We start from the raw sequence: 21,096 nt of genomic DNA, 5'->3' as shown, positions 1-21,096 counted from the left end.
TTAACAGCAGTCATCTTTCATGTGACAAGCAACGTCTTTTCTTCCCGGTAGCCATGTGCCTAATACGCGAAAGAGATCAGAGGTAATAAGGAGCATATGCAGCATATCCTGATTCGTAATAGTGCGAGAGAATTTGCGTGAGTTATCTTTCAAAAATGTTCGTAAGTCTTTGCTTCAGAAAGTTGACCTATTGGTAAAATGGCATTCTGTAGCCGATCTATGAACAAGAATTTTATGGACACTAGCAGACACATAGAACCAACTGTAAAGATGAGCAAAGAGTTTGTCTATCTCCAGTGCATAACTGTCAAAAGCGTTGGGATCAATATCAAGTCCAGAATTGATTACAGATGGTATCACCGAAAAACGTGTAATCAGTTGTTCAGAAATCGCCATTATTTGGGAAGATATGTGTGAGTCCGCAAAACATCTTCTAGCAGTGTTCCCATCCTTGTTTGTTCCACTGTTTTCTGCTTTAGGTCTATCGCATTAAGGCCTATTTTTGCTCTAAACTGCTTCCGAATTTCATGTTTTCGTGATTTCAATAGTTCCTTGTGCTTCTTTCGAACTTGCCATATCTTGAAATTGAGTCTATATGCAATATAAAGGATGCACTCAAAAAATCGTATGTCCGCATGTAACACTGACAATCCAAAGAGAAATGTTGATGCGTATATGTCTTTCATAGAAACTATCTCTAAATCGTTAATTTCTTTGAGAACTGCTTTGGAAATATAACACTTTTGAAGAAATTTGTTGTTCAGGAGTGCATTACAACTTTTCCATCTACCATAGTGAGAATGAGCTCGTGATGCACAGTAAATTGGAATCCACTGACATTCACAGTTGATAGGTGATCTGCTGTTCGATGCACTGGACTCGTTCAACTTTTTTTCTACAATAAAGCTTGTGATTTAATTTCTGCACTGACGTCTGAAACAGTAATACTCTCATCTGACGGGTAACAACTTTCTTAGCCTCGAGTAATTGGTGATAACTTGGATAAATGTCTGCGTTGCGTGTTTTGGCACCAAGACGTAGACAGTTGTATTGGCTTTTGGTTAACTTACGATCGAGAAGCAATGCAAGCGCCTCTTCTTTGGTGCACGGTTTGAGTAAAATGCTCTGGTCCTTTGCGCTCATAAACGCTTGTCTCATCTTACTAACCTTTCGAAGTTGTTTCTGTCACCTCACGACGTACTTTTTCTGCATCTTGTTCTGATACCGGAAGGCTCATTTTGACAGCAAAGCCAGTTCTGACGTAGTTCCAGATGTACGTAAATCTTCCGCTTTCCTCCGTTTAGTTCTGTCAATAGATTCTCTGAAATCCTTCGATGGACAATCGCCAGGATTTGATCGACGTTCCATCTGTCTCCGGAATTTAAATGTCAGTTCTTCATCAAGAAATTCTGTAGGTGTCTTTAGGAAATGTCATCATTTCTGCTACTATTATACAGTTTTTGGTACACTTGGCTGCAAAACCTGGAAACAATTTGTCGAATGTCTTCACTAACGTGGGTTGGGTGATCACCAAGGTCCAATTACGTCAAAGCTCAGGTCTGGACATGCTGTGTTTGTTCCCTTTGACAACGTCCTTACATTTCTCTCATTTTCGCATTAACCTGGATGCGTCTCAGCATCATTATGAACTATAGATGTCCTGCACGTAAAAAGTAGGAATAATTAATTTCAGTGTCCTGTCACCACACACAATCACAAAGGAACACGTATTTCACGATTTCGCACATATTCGCACCTAAACTTCCTGAAAAACAATTCATCATGGATTATTCTTTCAAGCCATTTCAATAGCTCAGCTGGGGAACGCTGGGCACTATACAAAATCTCTATAGTTTTGTGGACCTTTTGCTAAAGCAAATTAGATTTTGTCATATTAACATATTTTGTTCGAGGAAACGTAGATATGGAAGATACTGCATAGCCATTTGGGACAGTTGCAGTGCTTGAGAGGTATGTTGGTACCATATACAACACATGTTTCTTGTGACCACATATTCTCAGATACCAAGCCATGAAGTTGAATGACAAATACTCTATTTGGCAGCTATTTCACAGATATGTCCACAATGGTTAATTTTCACCCTTTCTAATTCACACGTTACATGTTATTCGTGTTCATTATTTGTATATAATAAACTACGGATATTTCGTAACCCATACACTGAACCAGTGTCCTTCTAACGCAATTTTCAAAAATTGGGTTTTGGCCAGCTTTTTGCTCGTCCTGAATCACTGTGCAACGGTTTATTGTGCCGATATGTTAACCATGAGGGTTTCGAGTACACTCCATGTTGAGGCAAGAACTTTTCCATTCCTTAAGTCGGTTCTCAGATACTACATTACTGGAGTCGAACAGTAGTAGAAGGGCGTATTTTTTAACTTTGTGCATATCATTAGTTTCGTCACTATAAAGAAATTTGTTCGATCAATAGTCTTTATATCTTCCATTAAATTTTTCTTCAGAGAGGAAGTATATCTGGAATTCGTCATGATAAAAATTTGCAGAGCGGAGGTTTTATCTATCCTCTTATATTTCCATTTGAACATGAAGTGATAATTCTCCTACTGTGTTTGAAATCCGACTCGCATATATTTCCGTACGCAAGCGATGTCTTAGTAAATTAACCTTTTTCGTGTGTGTTTTATTAGCTTGTCGTACACATCAGCTTTGCATTAATTGCGGATATTTGTAATATGCGGTTTCCACAATCCGATCCATTAATCTTGCACACGGTTATGGCATTCAGACTAAATGAGCAAGTGAAATGAAACGGAAGTATTGAAAATCTACGAAAATTGAGTGTCTTAAAAAGACTAATTTTCATCTGAAGTGACACTACTTTTGTAGGAAGTAATACAACTATTGGTGCGCAGCAATTTTCTTAATTCTTTATAATTCATGTCAGTTTCTAAAATTTTGTTTTATTTATTAGAAGGCAAATTTTCAAGATACCAAATTGATGGTTAGAAATCTTGACTGAGAAAGAAAACAAATAATAAATGCATTACACGACGTTATTTAATATACTCCATAGCTGAGTATATATATTTGCTTGTAAGAAAAGAACTAAGTTCTATGTATTATTTAAATAATATAAAAAAATATTTTTATATCAAGGTATTTCTAATTAGGACCTCTGTTCTTAAATGATGCGTGCGCGAATATCATAATTTACCTTTGTATTCCTGGATATATATATTACGAATAAAACATATCAGCAACACGTATTTTCTCAACCTCAAATTCTCCTCCATCTTAGAAATTGGAACATAGCAAACTGGCAATTATGTTCTTTTCGACTCTACAACAATTACACTCAGTTATTAGCATTACAATGTCAAGTTCATCAAATGTGACACCTAAAAGTTGATTGAAATTCGACGTTATATGTAAGTGTTTAAACTTAAACCAGTTTTAAGAGGTCAAGACTACAGGCTGTTGCAAACGTATTAAAAAATCTGATTTCTGATATTATTGCTTAAGTGGGAACAGTAAAGGTACAGAACAGTGTCAACACATGTGTATTTTTTTTTCTAGAAATCTTATAGGTGATGTAATATTCTACCTAAGCTTGCATTGATTTCCTGAATGATTCGCAATTATCTTGTTTGTTTGTGACCGATTATCTATAATACAGTTGGTGGCCATCTACATCAGCTGGGACGGTGTCGAAAGGTCAATGTTGCGATATTACCCCATAAGGCAGTATATTCTTACAACATGCGATTATCACAGCCATAGAATGTCTGCACTTTGTTTCAATGTTGTGTCGCATACGTCTTTAAACGACATTCCTACGCAGTCTACCCATTAGGATTTCTATTTTTCCATAAACTATGCCACAACTCCTTCCAATTGATAAGTTTTCACGTTTCTTAAAAAAAAGTTCATCATGGTTGTATGTTTCTGGCATTCGTAACGTTTACATGTCAAATATATTTATAAAACCAGGACTTCCTTCGAAGGCAATTTTATTTTGTTCGCACTTATGTTTGTACTTCAGGTTACCAGTTGAAATATTTCTGCAAATGCTAAAATAATCTTGTACAGGTAAATAAGATCGGTATAAATTTACCTGTCATAAAATTATTTATCCAGAAACAAACACCAGTCTTCTTTGAAATGTTTCTAGTGGAGTAAGTTAACATATATTAGTGTTTTTGTGTTGTATTTACAAGAATTTTAATGCGTATTTCGCGAAGATACGAATTTCTACATGCGGGGCATGGTGAGTTAGTGATAGAGCGATTACCTCTCGTGCGTGCATTATTCTTTCGATCCCTGGCGAAATAAGTTTATGTAGGACAATATTGCGTTCTATGATTTTTCCGGGGCACTCTGGTTTCCCATTCCTCCAATTCTTCCATTATAACTCGCTTGTCCTAAACATCGTCTCCCTTAGCCAAAAGCACATAATTGTTGGATACTAAATTGAAACATTTCATATCAAACGATCTCTTATAATTCATTCACTAATTCTATGGCCTATGGAAGCCGAAAGTTTAACGAATTCTTATATATTTGTAATGTTTTTACAATTGCAAAGCTCGAATTGTAATAATCAACACTGCGCAAAATACACCCTGACTGAGAAAAATATCTGATACAATTGTTTTTCATATCACGCATTCTACTTATTACACGTCGCAATTATAGTAGATTCAAACCAGTAACACTACAGGCGTAGTCATAAATACACCTTTAATACTGTGAACAAAAACACTCCGCCCCCGGAAATTAATAACTTATATAGTCCTCTTCTGAAACCACTCATTCATTTTACCGTAAAATTATCTGTTCTATTACAACCTGTTGTAAACTGCACCACAGTCTCACAGAAGCTTATAAAATTGAAGCACAGAAATGTGTAATTGTCATAGCGCAAGTCAACACGATATTAAATTTCACAGAATGTTTTCTTATTACCATTATTCAGTGTTAATATTATTGAAATAACTACTGGATACCTCGCTCGGCTTTGTCCTTTCAATACACTAATTTGGTCATATTCCTGTGTTACATTTGCTTCTATATAAAATGTTTATAGCTCCTACACTGCGCAATGTTCTACTGCTAATGAATACTAACTGATGTTTCTGCTTATGCATGAATTATAATTTCTTTCTATGAAGCCTATATTCGCAGCAGCAAAATATTTACATCTTAAGCTAGTCAACTTTTAACCTTTGAAATTAATCGTTGAACAGTTTTGAAACAGCTTTGCAAACAGATTCTTGAACAAGAAAACCAATTGGTTGTTACTTTTTTTTCTATCAAAATATTATTTCTTTGATGTCTCATTTGATACTTTTCTCTCTTCAAAATAATGTAACCATTTTCTCTTCACATAATAGGAAAGCTAACGCTGAAGATATTTCTGAATTTCAAGAAAATAAAATGACTAAACAGGAGCAAAATATTTCAGTCGAAATGAACGTATCAAAATATTTCGTTATTATTATTATTTTGAAAGCAGTTTTCTTCGTCCCTTCAATTTCTATTTATAAGCAACACCAATAGAATGAAAAAAAAAAAAAAAAAAGAAAAGAAAAAAAGCTAATAGAACTCCAACTGACCAAAACAGAAAAGATACTGTTAAAATATATATACTGCTTTGATCCGTTGGAGTTTTATTAGTAATATTTAATTTTTCAAAGCTGCAGTGAATAATTTCCAAAATGATATTCTCAACAAAATCTTAAATTTAAATTTAAATTATCTTAAATATTTAGAACTTAATTACGTATACGAACATTGTCCTTAGTATGCTGTTCACATTCTTATATGAAACATTATCATCGAATTTTCTGTCAATATAAAAAAGTATTTTTTCCATTGTAGCAGTAATTCAGTGCATTCATCTAAACAGTACTGATATAATTAGTACTTCACAAAATCTGCTGATAGCTTTGGTAAGTGCACGCTCTGCTAGTGAGCACCTATTTACCAAAAAACTGCTTAAGATTTTTCAGCAGTGCGTCGGGTTGTTTCTAACATTCGACGGTTGTTGTAAGAAGTCGGGACTAACTTACTGCTGTGTTTCAACTCTCATTTCAGTGTCGATTTATACTATTTTTTTTTTTACAAACCTATGCAATTCGATGTATCTTTCTGTTCTTTACTATATTGTTTGTAATTACACCACTAAAGCTAAAAACAGCAAAGACAAAATTACAGAAGATTGCCAACGACAAAATAACTCATCCTTCATTCGTTGTTCCGAAAGAAATATTCAACCTCCGTTATGCGGAGGTACACTCATGTCCAAATTGATTGCCGCGTATCTATGTGTGTCTTGTTATGGGAATATAATTTGATAATGATTTTGCAGGGTACTTTTAGACTGATATTATGTGTATAATCAGAAAATATATGTCTGTGTAAAAGACTTAGGAAAAGAATTATAAATACGAAAATTAGAATGAGTAAAACAAAATGTAGTTAAATGGACAAGAAAGATTTATTTTCGTTTTATTGTTCCTATTTACTGCTCTTTTGACATGAAATTTACCACATACATGTCTTTGGCCATTATACAGCTACTAACATTATAAAAAATACCTGGCAAAATTACTATCGAATTATATACTTACAGGATCATATTTATGGAGATGGGACAATAATTTTGGACATGAGTGTACATGGCTGGTTATGATTTGTGGAACGATCGAGGTAAAAGTGACAATTTTCTGGGCGAAGTTCATATGTGGACTTCTTCCGCCTAACCATCACAGCCAGTCAGAAAAAAAAAAGATTTAAATATTGGCAAAGCAGATGTAGATCTAATTATCCGACGATATGTCTAATAGGCGTCTACGGTAGGTGGTCGGCTGGATATTGTGAGAAGAACAAGACTTCAGTCCTCAAAGCCCACATGGCAATACGAGAGCAGTGAAAAGAGACAATGCTCTAACAAAGGAAGTTTAGGTCATACGACATTGTACCTCAAAAATCACAGTTTCGAACATCAGGAAGAGCATCGTACTGGAAGAACTGACAAAGCTTGCGGACACCAACTCACAGAGTACCACATTAAGCAGAGGTTCACATGAAACATACCTCGCACAGGGGAAGTGGAAACAGCTATGTATACCGTAAGACAGATGGTTTCACATAGATGATGTGAAAAAAAAAAAGTCCGATCCATTTTCTACCATAAAACAGCAAACACCGCTGTATCTTCAGTCTCCAGTACATGAAAAATTTTCCAATGGATTTCTGGTGACGGCGAGATGATATAGTCGAGGAACGCTGCCACACGTTAAAATGCTTTCAAAAAGAAAGTCAACTCAACGTAGCATATTTCCAGAACAACATAGAACCATTGACCTTGGTGTCAGACCAAACTTCTACTGTATGGTGACGGGACCTCAAATGTATGGACACACATAAACAAGGAGGCCTCTAGTCATACACTCAGAGTAAACTATGTTGTTATGTGATCGTTCGAGCACATAACTATCATATCGGCCAGAATTTGTAGTAGAAAAGACACGGATTACTAGTCTATAAGTAATTCACAATCGAGTATATTTGTAGTGGACAACCTTCTGTTTTGTATCTGGAAAGAAATATTTACATAGAAAATAAGTTCAAACAAAAGAATACTGTTACTGTACCTAGATTCCATAGAATTGCTGTCTATCTCTTGGGAATTACATCCTTGGTCGCTCTTTTGTGTTTGATCATTAATAATGGAAGATATGTACATGTTTGAGTGTTCCGAACTTCGTATACAATTACTTAAATTTGGATTGAAAGATGTCACATCGTTAAAAAGTTGATCCGTAGGTTTCTGAACCAAAGTTTCACTTAACGTAGACACTTTAGAGACATTATCTGCTTTTGTTTCACTAATTTCTTCTCCCCAACATTCCCAATATATAACAGAACTTGCCAGAAGAGGGTCTTTATCTTCAGAATTGTTGTTATTATTATGCAGCTCATATTTGCAATCTTCAATGAATTCTTTCTCCGCTTTCACTTCAATTTTAGTTGACGGAATATTGAGATAATTGCCATCCATTTAATTGGTAACTTTAAGTTTTAGACTTCAGGACTTTGGTACACAGATTTTGATAAGAAAATGAATAATTCTGAAAATATTTACAAGAATATTATTCATAATTATATAGTGTTATATACAGATAAGAAAGATTTAAAATATGAAAGTAGAAAGCTACTATACATAATACAAAGCTTTGATCAAACTATAGATGCACATGCTAATGGGACACTAAAATCATGTTACTGAGTTAAATAGTACTACACAAAGGAGGCTGATTTAAAGAGGTGTCTTACTTACAATAGAGCATAGAAATTCGTTCAAACTAAAAGTATACGATTAACTATAAATTTTACACCTTATTTGGTATATAAACTGGTATGCAAGTTTAAGGACGAAATTAGGTATTGCATGCTGTGTAACTTCGTAACAGCATATATTGATGAAACTTCAATCATAGATAGAAAGTTATGTAACAGTGTGATAAAATCAGGGTGGAAAAAAATCATGACTTTTTTTAAAAAAAATCATTTTTGTTGATTTAAATCAAATCTTTGTTCTCGTAAAATAAAAGTCGCAAACTGAAGAAAAAGCATTAGGTATTAGTATTAAATGCTAATTATGCTATTTAAGTGAAAGTATTGGGGTTGAATTTTGAATTATCAACAATTGTTCACCTATATCTATCCCAAACAATGTTTCTTAACCCTTTTAAATTAAGCTCTTTTTAAAGGATAACTATAGACTTTCAGTCAAGCAGCTACCCTATTTATCTTAGGATCATGGTACATACACCACTCTTTTTAGAATAGAACAGATTTTGAAACGGTAACATTCACATTTTCCTATCATGTCCCTGAAGCGGGAAATTTTGAGAGTAATCGGCATTTTTAAGTTTTTTTTTTTTTAATTTTGATCCCCTCTGGATTCCCCTGTGTTAACGCACATATCTCAAAATCAACTGGGAAATACTAAGGGGTGTACTAAAAGTGTGTACAAAATTTCAAGCTTCTATCTTGAGTAGTAAGGGTGAGTAAACTATTTAATAATGAGCTAAGAACATTCCCACAATGCCGCAGATGACCCGGAGGTAATATAAAAATTTCCTCAGACATCCCTAATTATTCTAGGATCATGATTTGTACATTATTCTCTTCAGAATAAAACAAATTTTCAAACGGTGCCCTCCAAATGTCTCCATCATGTAAATGGGGCGGGTAAATCACGAAAAAAAGGAATTTTCTGTTGAAAGTTTTTTTTTTTTTTTTTTTTTTTTTTACCTCTGTGGACCGTCCTCTCGTTTTAAGGCAGAGATCTGAAACAAATCTAAAAATTACCGAGGGGTGCACTGAGTAAATGTGCAAAATTTCGATCGTGTAGGTGCAAAAGTAAGTCCGCGAAAAATATTCCCCAGATTCCCGTATAAAACAGGATCTCAGATAAGTTTCCTCAGACATTCCTATTTATCATAGGAGCATAGTACGTACATCATTTTCTTCAGAATAGAACACCCTTTCAAACAGTACCATTCATATGTCTCTATCTGAGGCGGGAAAATCACGAAGAAAGCTAATTTTTTGTTAAAAACATCCTTTTTTAAAAACATTTTTGCCCCTCTGAATCCCGCTGTTTACACGCAGAGATCTGAAAACATCTGAAAATTATTAAGGGGTGCACTGAACGAGTGTGCAAAATTTCAGTCTTCTGAATGCAAAATGTAACCCGCCAGAAAATATTAACGCATAACAAAAATTATCTTTTTAAATTTATGACATCGCACACTACGCCTCAACGCAGAAAGGCGTGAAAGCATATGTAACATGTTCTAAAATGCCTAAAGTCTTGAAGAAAACGGAGTAAAAAGCCTTATTGGTACTTTTTTAATCGAATAATGAAGATTCTGGCCTATCCCCTAAAAATAGGTGATATAATTTAAAAGGTTAAGAATTAAGGAAAAGTACAGCAACGTTTGTCAAAATGATACTTTTTTCACAAAAGTTACTGATATTTGGCAGGGGGCTATTTTTAAAAACTCAGAACTTGCTTGCAGCATGAAACACATAAATTTCGCCTAAAGTTATAAAATGAACACACAAAAAAAAAAAAAAAAAAAATGGAGAGGGGATAGGACCCCTATAAATACACCCTATTATCTGGGAACAAACAGACACGCACAAAAAAGAATTTTTATCTTAATCGATGGTGATTTCCCCGCTGGAATAGTTAACGATTTTAAAACCCAAACCCAATGTTACGAAAAGAATAAAGTAGGATTGCTCCGTTACCTGTTCAAAACGGGATTTTTTCTAATCATCCTCTGCATGACACTTGTTTTCATTCTATACTGTACATTTGAGTCTCATTGTATTATGGTTTTAACTTCCATAATCGAAATAACAGAACAGAAACGGGATTTTACTTATTTCCAATTTAAATTAATTTATTTCGGAATTCGATTTAAATCAACGATTTTTATTTAAAAAATCAAGTGATTTAAAACTTGATTTAAATCAGATTGATTTAAATCAATCCACCCTGGATAAAATAAACAATAAATGTGAAATTAGAAAAAAATGTATCTTTATACAGGATCCATAAAATACACTAAAAGTATTTCGATTCATAATGCTTTCCCTGAGACTACAAAAGCTCTTAAATGGTCCTTTAAATAGTATGTGATAACCAATTCCAGTGATACACAGGAAACAATACACTGACGGTAGTGGACGAATTTATACAGAAAAAAATCACAGAACCAGTACCTGCATCATTAAAAAAGTAAACATCAGTTTCTTACTAATTACTAGAGGATTATGTTGATGCCGGCAGGCATGCTTTTACACTGTGAACACTTCAGTAATTCAAGATAAGAAGCATTGAACAGCAGTCAACAAGCACGTGCCGTAAACTTAAGAGTTAACTGTTGAGAGGTTGACTTGGAAACAAACTTACTGCCAACAATATACAGTTTCATTACTACTTTGCACTGTTGACAAGTACTGGACAGATCTCGGTGTATTTTGATGTTACTAAGGCCTCTCCCGATAGCATCTCAAATATGCTCGAGCGAAGTCAAGTAGAGGAAAAAGGGCTAGTTATTTCACCGATTGCTCTATCGTTCCAAGAACCCCACTAATTACTGTAAGAGATACGATTATGTATTATTATGTATAGTCAAGAGGTTGGGGTTAATTACATCTAAGAAGGACGTACATCTCTCAGAGGAGAAAGATAAGTGTTACGTAAAATAAACCGGTTAATGTACTCCGTTCAAACAATAAGAGGGCGGTATGGCTATGCAACGTGAAACGTGCGGAAACTTTTTCCGCACTGTATAAAAAATCTAAAAATGTATTATCTGAGAAATATGCAACTTGAAATAAAGCTGTGAATGTTAGGTGTCTCTGGCGGTAAATTTTGAGTTTCGTACATACAAATTTACTTAGCTAGGAGAGTTTACCCATTCGAAAAATACTGTGCAAATGGGCAATATCTATTCTGTAGTAGTCAACTGTTACATAGTAACATATCGCAATATAATAATTTGAGATTTTATTAGTTTTCTTCAATGAAATGAAGTATATATCTACAGAAGAATTGTTAAAGTTATATGTAAGTGTTAATATTGTTGATAATAAAGTGAAGTTAGTATATCGCCATGCAGTAGAAACTTCAAATTCTGAGGTGAATGTGGTCTTATACCTTTTTCTAATAGGTGAGTTATGGTATGTTATTAATTTTCTCAGACCTATTCTATAAACTATTGGAAAGAAACTATTTATATAATGTATATATTGTATATTACTATTGGAAACTATTTAAAGACAAGTTAATGAGAAGTGAAACACAACTGTGAAGTTTATTAAGATAAAATGAGATGTGTCCAACTTCTGAATTAAACTGAATGCAATAATGAGTTTGGAGAACCATTAAGGGGACGATACCACGGAAAGCTTTCGAAATTAATAAAGCGGAAATTAAAATAATGATGGACCTTTAGTGAATAACTCTTTAGGAAAATTAATTGAATCTTATGTGAATATTTTCGTTTTGGGTGCCTTACATCTCAATTCAAGCAGAGCATGTACCATCACCATGTCAGATAATGTTGAAACATTTTGTAGCAACTAGACATGTTTTTAAGAGACCCATATTTTTTGTTTTGTCGAAAAAAAATTTCCCGCCAAGTAATGGGCCATCAAAGACGGGGAGTACAATTTATGAAGTGTAGAAGAAATTGAAAATGGTCAACTTCGGAGCCCCATCATTCAGCTATGGAGACAGAGTTATAATTCTTGTTGTGGTATGTACATAGGGATATAAATAAACTAATTTTATTATAGTTTGATTTTCACATGCGTATCTTTTTGTACATAATTAACAAATAACGTCAGTTTATCTGAAAAGTCGAAGTTCGCGAATTTTTTTCGAGCACTTCCCGTTCGAACGTTAAAATTCTGTTTTCACGGTTGGTAAGACCTAGCTACCCGCTTTCCGAAAAAAAAAAAAAAAATGTATCGCCTCTGTGTGCAACAGTTTTTTCGCAAAAAATTCGAGAAACTAAAATTTCCAGAAAAAATCGTCATTTTTGGGCGGCATTTACTCCATCTTTTAAAATTCTGAAATTTTGTCAGATGGTTCAACTTTACATGAGTAATAAACACAACAAATACCATTCTCGACCAATGCTTCATGAATTAACTACAGCCTTTTGAAGTTAGAGAGGTTTCGTTACTTTGATGTCCCAGTTAGCAGCACTGGAAACAAAAGTGCAATGATTTGATGATGTTTGTGGTTCAAATTAATTAAGTAAAGAATAAAAGATTTTCCTGACTGGTTTCTTATTATTTTGATCAAAAGAGCTCTCTGGAATAATAAAATGAGCCCCCTCCCTGCTCCTCCATTTTCTTAAACCGAAGTAATCTGAGATGAAAATTACGATTTCCAAAAACACAAATCTTAAGTTTACTTAAAATGGCATCCAATAAACTCTGATGATCTATAAAAAGCCTGAACTATTACCTTCAGTGATGGTTTGGAATGCTCCAGAGAAAGTCCGAATCAAGTGCTATGTCATTCCAGTGATCGAAAAAGGACAAAAAGTTAAAAAAAATCGAAACGTTTTCTTACGCGTTCCAAAGAAATTTACTGACTGTTTAAACAGAACAATCCCAACATGAGAATGGGTCACTCGGAATTTTACAGTATTCGACTAAAGTGAGTCAGTCCGCAACCTGAGAGGGAAGTGTGTATGTGTGTATGTGTGTGTGTATTGTGCAAATTTTAAGTTAGCTGCTACTGCGTTGCTACAAATCAAAGGTGCTGTCTGTATTGAAGCTGTCATGACTGACCTATCCCCTTTAGTAGTATGATCTGTAGAAAATGACAGCTGTTTTCTTCAAGAATGTGGTGAATGTCCTAGAGTGGACGTAATAAGTGTGGAGTCTTTGATTATTGATCCTGTTGAAAATGAAAGTGTTACGGATGCCATACGGGAAAACAATGATCCCGTTAAAATAAACTGTGCCACTCTCTGTTCCCGTGTCGTGCATTGCTGGCTTATCTGTAAGAATTGTAATTTATGACTACATCAAGAAAATCCAAAGAGAATTAATTGCTACCGAAAAGCATCGTATAAAATTTCAAGATACAAATTCTATTTTACTTTATGTGAACTTCCTTGGACTGTTATTCTGCAAAGTGAAATTCAGAGTTATCGCCGGAATATGGAACAACTGACAGTTTTGTTGTAATAAGCGACGACAAAACACACGATTCGGCTCATGTACTCATAGCCATATGCAAGATTCGAAAAATACCCGAAGAGAAGCGAAAATATAGGTTATAGAAAAAGGTTCGAATACGTGAAAATAAGTGTCCACAATTTCCCAAACTGTGTCAGTGATTTGTGATGGTGCAACATCCCACTTTAAAAATCGCTTTCAGATGTTCGAGATGCTGACAGGTTTGATAAAGCAGTAGTTTTGCAGTGAAACTGGTCACGCTAGGGTCTCTGCGACGGTATTTGGGAGGGAGGTTGTAAAGAATGTGGCAACGCGGCATAACATTAGGCAAAAACAGATACACAGTATTAAAACTGCACAATAATTCGTGAGTATAGTGCAAGCACAAACTCCGGGTAATACTCTCGTTTTGTTGCCTGGAACTGAATTCGACAACTTCCGGAAGAAAACAAAAAGCAAGAATAGGAAAATATGCGACCGGTAACTGATATTCAACGAAGTCACCTTCGGTTTTCGGAAAATGACGAAGTTTTTATGGCAGTAAAGGGGGCATCATAAACTAACTTCATGCTTCCCCCAAAATTGAGGTTCTGCAATTCAAAGTGTATATTTAAGAAGTCTGCAAAAAGAAACTTGTTACATACATATGCGCATATTTCTCTGTAAATTTGAGAGAGGGGGGCATTCAGATGTCGAAGGTATTTATATGAGGATTTTAAGAGAAAATTGCAATTAATTATGCCAAATATTGTGTATTCATAAATACAATAGGGGCGCGGGTCCCCTAAGGATTGGCGCCCTTCAATATACATACGATAGCCACTGGTGCGTAGCAGAATTATCAATAAATCATGGATTACGTAAAGTTGAAGTGCTGTTTATGCTTTCACATGGACCTTCTGGAGAGTACGCGTTTCCAGAAGAGCATAAAAGAAGTGAAAATAAGTCTTTTGTGATTATCGACAATGTGCTACGCAGGAGCAGATCCAGGACGTACTTCTGCGGGGGGAGGGGGGTAATACTGCTACTTAGAGCTACTTTTAAGAGCTCCAAACTATGGGATGGCTTTTATTTATATATAAAATAAGAGTTTCTTCTTCACGGAGGGCGATCGCCTCCCTGGATCCACCTGTTGAGGAGTTGTGAAGACACCAAGCAAACAAATGATTGGTCCATATGAAAAAAAAAAAATCAGTGAAATTTTGTTTCCGAAGACCATTTTAAGTAAGTGAACTTAAAATTTGTGTTTCGTAACCGTAATTTCCATCTCAGATTACTTCGCTTTTAAAAAAACGGAGAAGGGGAGGCTCATTTTAATATTTCAGAGATTCTTTTTGATCAAAATAGTAAAGAAAAACACTCAGAAAAACCTTTTATTCTGCATTTAATGAATGTGAACCACAAACATAATCAAATCATTGCAGTTTTATTGTTTCCAGTGTTGCTAACTGTGACATCAACGTTAATGAAACATCGCTAACTTGGAAAGGCTGTACTAAATTCATGAAACACTTGTCAAAAATTGTACTTGATGTGTTAATTAATCATGTAAACTTGAACCATCTGAAAGTTTCAGAATTTTAAAAGATGGTGTTTTCGAGAAAATGGCGATTTATGAAAATTTTACAATTTGTCGAATTTGTTGCGACAAAACGGATGCACACAGAAGCGATACATTTTTTTTCCGGAAAGCGGGTAACTAGGTCTAGCGTGAGAACAGAATTTTAAAATTCGAACCGGAAGTGCTCGAAAACAAAATCACAAACTTCGACTTTTCAGATAAACTGACGTTCATTTATTAATTTATGTAGAAAAAGATGCGCATGCCCAAACCAAACTGTAAAAAAATAAAGTTTATTTATATCTCTATGTACATACAACAACAAGAATTATAACTGTCTCCATAGGTGAATGGTGGGGTTCCGAAGTTGACCATTTTCCATGTCTTCTACAATTCATAAATTGTACTCTCCGTTTTTCCTGGCCCATTACTTGGCGGGATTTTTTTTTCGACAAAACAAAATATATGGGTCTCTCAGAAACATGTATAGTTGCTATAAAAAGAAAAAGGTTCAACAATATCTAAGATGATGATGGTACATTTTTTTTTCCTGAGTTGAAATGGAAGGCACGTTTGGTTTCTTAAAGGGGGGAGGGCTAGATACGTGGTCCTTGGCTTCAGTTATTGATAAACAAAACCTTGAAAGGGGGAATCCGAAGTTAACATACACAGTAAAAGTGAGTAAGGAGAAGTTTAGAGGAGAAGGGATAGATAAATATAATTTGACCTTCGAAAAATGTGTGAAGATACCAATTAAATTTTAGAAATCGTGTGTGTCGATTAAATTTTTCGTGGAAAATCTTGAACTAGTCTTTTGTGGGAAATAATGAGTTTAAACTTTAAAGGCAAAGATTGATTTAATAACAAAATATGATCATTTTCCCTTTGATAAATTCTTCCGTTTCTCTGAAGCTTTCATTAAGCCCTCGCATTATTTAAGAAGGCTTGTACTTTATTATATCTTGGAGTGAACTATTCCAAATTTGAACAAAATTATTGTTGAGAAAATATATTCGGTTGGATGGCCTCCAAATGCTTGTCGAGAATCTCATATTACGAAATTTACTCAGGCACAGACAAGGGAACATTGCAGCGTTGCCATCTCAGCGGAGTCCATTGGTTATTCAAAAACCAGTTTAAATAAGCAGGGTATTGAGAAACAATGTCAATTGAGAATGCATCCAGACGTATTAAAGGAGTGTCCTGAACTACAAGGATATGTGAATGAGTCACTTAAGTTTTCTATACCTTTTCATTTAATGTGGGAAAAATCAAAGATTTTAGTTATAAAATTCTCTTAAACGATTATACCGCTATCCGTAAAAAAGTCTAACCAATGTCTCGAGCATGTCAAATAGAACACGATAAAATTATAGATGAGTTGCTAAAAGCTGATTTAATCGAAAATAGTAATACCGAATATGGCTTTCCATATTTCCACGTAAATAACAACGATGAATCCAAACATATGGTCATGAACTATGCTGATCTAAATAGGCATCCTTGTTTAAATACACAGTTCCGCACCTAAGATTCAGGATATTTTAGCTGAATTATCAGAAGCTAAAATCTATAGCCATCTGGATATCATGAAAGCATATTTAACAATAAAATAACTGGAGGATTGTCGCCATTTAACGGCTTTACTTACGCATAAGAGTTTGTTTGAATTTAAGATACTTCCGGTTGGTTTACCTACTGGAAATCATGTGCTGCAGAGACACTAACTAAATTGTTGTGTCCTTTGAGAAATGAAGGTGTGGAATGGAAGACTAACAAATTTCTGTTTGAAAAAGTGTTAAGGAGGCATGAGGATATGGGTTTCACCTTGTCAACAAAGTGTATATTTTTTGGCGTAAAATTTGATATTTAGGCCTTATTATAAAGGATCGAAAAATGAACATGGATGCGTCCAGGCTTGAGATTATTAAAAGTTTGCCTGCACCAAAGAACAAAAAGGGTTTAATGTGCCCTTTTCACAATATTATGGAATTCGTTTCTCAATTCCATGAAACTATAGGATCAAGAGAAAGATTAAGGGCGGTTTCTGCAGTACTTAAGTGGGGACAAGAACAGCAAAAGGCTCTAGAAAATATAAAAGAACTGTTCGCGAATTATGTTGTAGTTAAGTTAGGTGATTTAAATTGGGTTGTAATTAATTTTGTTATTAACACTGATGTCAAATAAAAAGTTTTAGGGGGATGATCCAGCAACATGGCGATAATAACTTAGTTTCAGTTGTTTTTTATTGTCTGATTGTATTGGATTAATTTTCGATAAGAGTCTTTCTTGAACCAATAAAATTCCTTTCAAAGTAAAGTATTGTAAATAAACAGTATAAATTAATGTATAGTAACGGCTTTGTCTTCTCCATAGATCATTACAATCACAGTATGTTCAAATTAACGAATTTCAAAGATCTTTTTTTGCGAGTGGAATTAGAGACATAAACACATCTCCATATCACGCGACGCTAAATCCTAGTAAATGTTATATATTCACGATTAAAAATTCGTTGAAAATATATTTTAGACGTAAACAAAGATCTTGGGATAAAAGACTTAATGAAAATGGTTATTCTGTAAATTGCACTATTCATGAAGTAACAAAATACAGTCCTATGGATTGCTCTTTAATTATGACGTATATAATCTTTTGGATGTTATATGGCAAATAAGATGTTCAGATTTAAGTAATAGAGACCCAAGGAAGACTATCCAGAACATGAGCAATGCATAGAAACGTAAAAAATATATTTACATGATAGAAGGCATATTGATCATAACTATAATATTCGGGATAAAATATTAATTACGCAAAATTCCTTTTATTTTTAAGTGATGAGAGAACTAATTCCCTGTATTAAAAATAGAGGGGACTTCATCTCATACAGGGCTTTTCGGGTGCAAACATTGTTCACATTAAAGATAACGACAATTAACAAAATATTAGTAAATGGCACGTTAGACAAAGACATCTAGGGAAAGAAAATATTTTTATTAAAGATGAAGTAAATATCTGATGTACTATTATCATTATTATTATTATTTAATTCTCTGTCATAATCTAGCATGTCATCCTTTATACTCCAACTATATATATATATATATATATATATATATATATATATATATATATATATATATATATATGGATATACTTAAATCATAAAGTGTTATGACAATTGCCTTTGTTAGTCTTCTAGATCGCGACAGCGACGTGTTGTAGAATTGTCATGGATTTCTTCATTGAATTGTCCTTTGCAATTGTAAAATTTCGAAATATTTTATGGAAGATACATCAAGATATTATGTTCAGATATCGAGCAAGAATACAAATATCAAGGTGCTTAAGATGAGTACAAAAAAATTGTAATACTTTATTAATGTTGTAATTTATCAATATATAGATATTAAATTTATAGAAGCACACAAATTCATCTCTTAAAAATGTCATCTATTTTAGGAAAATCTTTAAATTTGAAAAAAAAACGATTATGCCGGTTAGGCTAAAGGAAACGGTGATGATGAAAGATGAATGAAGAAAGTGGGAGGAAACGGGAGAACCCCGAGATAACCCACGAACACGGTGTTTGTCCACCACAAAGTTCACTTGGCGTTAGCAGGGTTTGAACCCGGGACACCAAACACCAGAGGTGAACGCTCTACCAGTGAGCCACCGCGGCCCCAACGACTGAGGAAACTCCACTTTTAACTAACCGGAGTAGTTGGGATTGTAATAATGAACGGAAGTGCGTTTAAATTTTGGGGCGGAACGTTTTTTTCTTTAGTTTGTTTTGTTTGGTTAACGTGAAAGTTTCATGAGTGTGAGTTAGAAATAGTAATTTTACGTAAGAGATTAGATGTGTTCGGTTACTAACACCGACTGACGAGGACCAAGCATTAATTGAACTGTATTCATCTTTAAGATCAAATAAAATTAAAAACAGGTTGTAAAGTTTCATTTAAAAAGTTGTTTGAACTTTTATTGCCGGGTAAGGGATGAGTGTTACGTGCGGAAACTTTCCTCATTTTATGAAAAATCTTGGAATGTTTCCACCTGAGAAGTTACAACCAGAAATAAAAATGTGCATGTTCAGCACCTCCTTCGGAAAGTTTTGAATTTAGCAAATACGAATGTGATTAGCGAGGAGGGTTTACCCATTAGAAGATTACTGTTAAAATTGGCAATATCTATTGTGTAGTAGTCAGCTGTAACATAATAACGTATCACAATGTAACATTTTGTGTGTCCAGTAGTATCTTTAATGGGGTAAAGAATTATTTACAGAAGCATTCTTAAAGTAATGCTTATGAAACTGTTAATATTGTTCATGATAAACTGAAGTTAGGATGTCGTGATACGGTAGAAAAAATCAAATTCTGTGGTGAATGTTTTGTCGTACCCGTTTTTGCAGTAGATGAGTTATTGTATGTTATAATTTTCTCAGATCGATTGTGTAAAACTATTGGAAAGAAACTATTCATTTAACGTATATTTTAAATTACTATTGGGAAGTATTTAAAGAAAAGGTTAAGAGAAGCAAATTACACTTGTGAATTTTATTAAGATATATTTGACTGTTGTGTCTAACTTCTCAATTTGACTCAAGACAATAATGAATTTTGGATATCAATGCGCAGATTATTATATATTATTATTCTTGTTAAACTCAGTTTTCAGTTATGTATCAGTATTTATTTCTATAGCGTTATATCACTTACTTGCTTATTGAAATATAATTTTTTGCTTATTCAGGAATATGCATAGATACGTTAGAACGAGGACACGAAGAAAGAATTTATACAATATTTGCTATAGGAAATACCTTCACTTAAATAATAAATAAATGAACTTGTGTTCTGTTCTCCCAGTTCAAATACTTGCTATGGTGTTAAAAGACCTGCGGCCCATGGCGAAGCATTTCGAAAGCGTTATAACTCGACATTCAGGAACATTGTCAGCCAAAATGATCTGGTTCGACAATGACCGTGGGTTTATAGCGTGTTCCGGCCTCTTGTCAGACGAGTGTAAGTCCAGAATCACTACTCAATTGGAACCACCTATTGACAGTCGAGCAATGAGATCATCTCATGTTCTCAACGTGTCACTGTAGAGCGCCAGATTGGGCGCCTTACTCTGCTCTTAAAGATGTTTGCCATCTCGCCGCAATTTTGATGGCGTTAAATTCTTGCATGTAACAAAATGAAGCGGTCCTCAGTTGCTATACTTAACTTTGGTCAATCATTACCTGTACTTCACATCATAACCTTCTATTAGGAATGATACTCACATACGTGAAGCAAGTTGAGGGCAAAGCACACACGTCAGACTTCGTCCTTTTTGACGGTTCTTCTGATGAGAAGTCACCAAAATGTAATTAGCAGCCAATATGCTTGAAATTGAAACACAATAAAAGTAACATCTCTGACTGACACAAGACCTCGAGCAGTAGAAAGATTTATATATACACGTTGGCATTTGGAATATCACAACCGCAAAATACCCATACCCAAAACCGATGATTAGATTAAAACTTTATATTGTTCCATTTCCGCAACCCTCATTTCACATTTTTTTTTTTTTTTTTACTTACGTAATTACGAGTTTAAAATATTCAAATGTGTTTTATTTTAAAATAGTGTTAGGCTAATAAATTTCATCACCTTTATCTGTTTTACGATACTTGGATTTAAAATTTGCAAATTAATATTTCACATTCCAACTCAAACACTGAATTTTATAGATCGTTGTTTAATACGTT

At 34.2% G+C, this 21,096-nt stretch overlaps 1 protein-coding gene across 3 annotated transcripts in view; it reads right to left on the bottom strand.

Annotated features, from left to right (window-relative positions):
* LOC145662925 (uncharacterized) overlaps positions 1 to 21,096 on the bottom strand; it is a 61,152-nt gene that overhangs the window by 36,146 nt on the left and 3,910 nt on the right. For all 3 annotated transcript variants that reach the window (XM_081728942.1, XM_081728940.1, XM_081728941.1), the window contains exon 2: positions 7,642 to 8,118. In XM_081728942.1, the coding sequence (XP_081585068.1) occupies positions 7,642 to 8,048 (407 nt within the window). In that variant the 5' untranslated portion in view covers positions 8,049 to 8,118. The remainder of the gene's footprint in view (positions 1 to 7,641; positions 8,119 to 21,096) is intronic.

Source organism: Thermobia domestica, chromosome 10 (genome assembly GCF_964235325.1).
Source record: "Thermobia domestica chromosome 10, izTheDome1.hap1.1, whole genome shotgun sequence".
Taxonomy (NCBI): domain Eukaryota; kingdom Metazoa; phylum Arthropoda; class Insecta; order Zygentoma; family Lepismatidae; genus Thermobia; species Thermobia domestica.
Note: the sequence above shows the minus strand (reverse complement) of the source record. Positions and strands in the feature narration are given on the sequence as shown.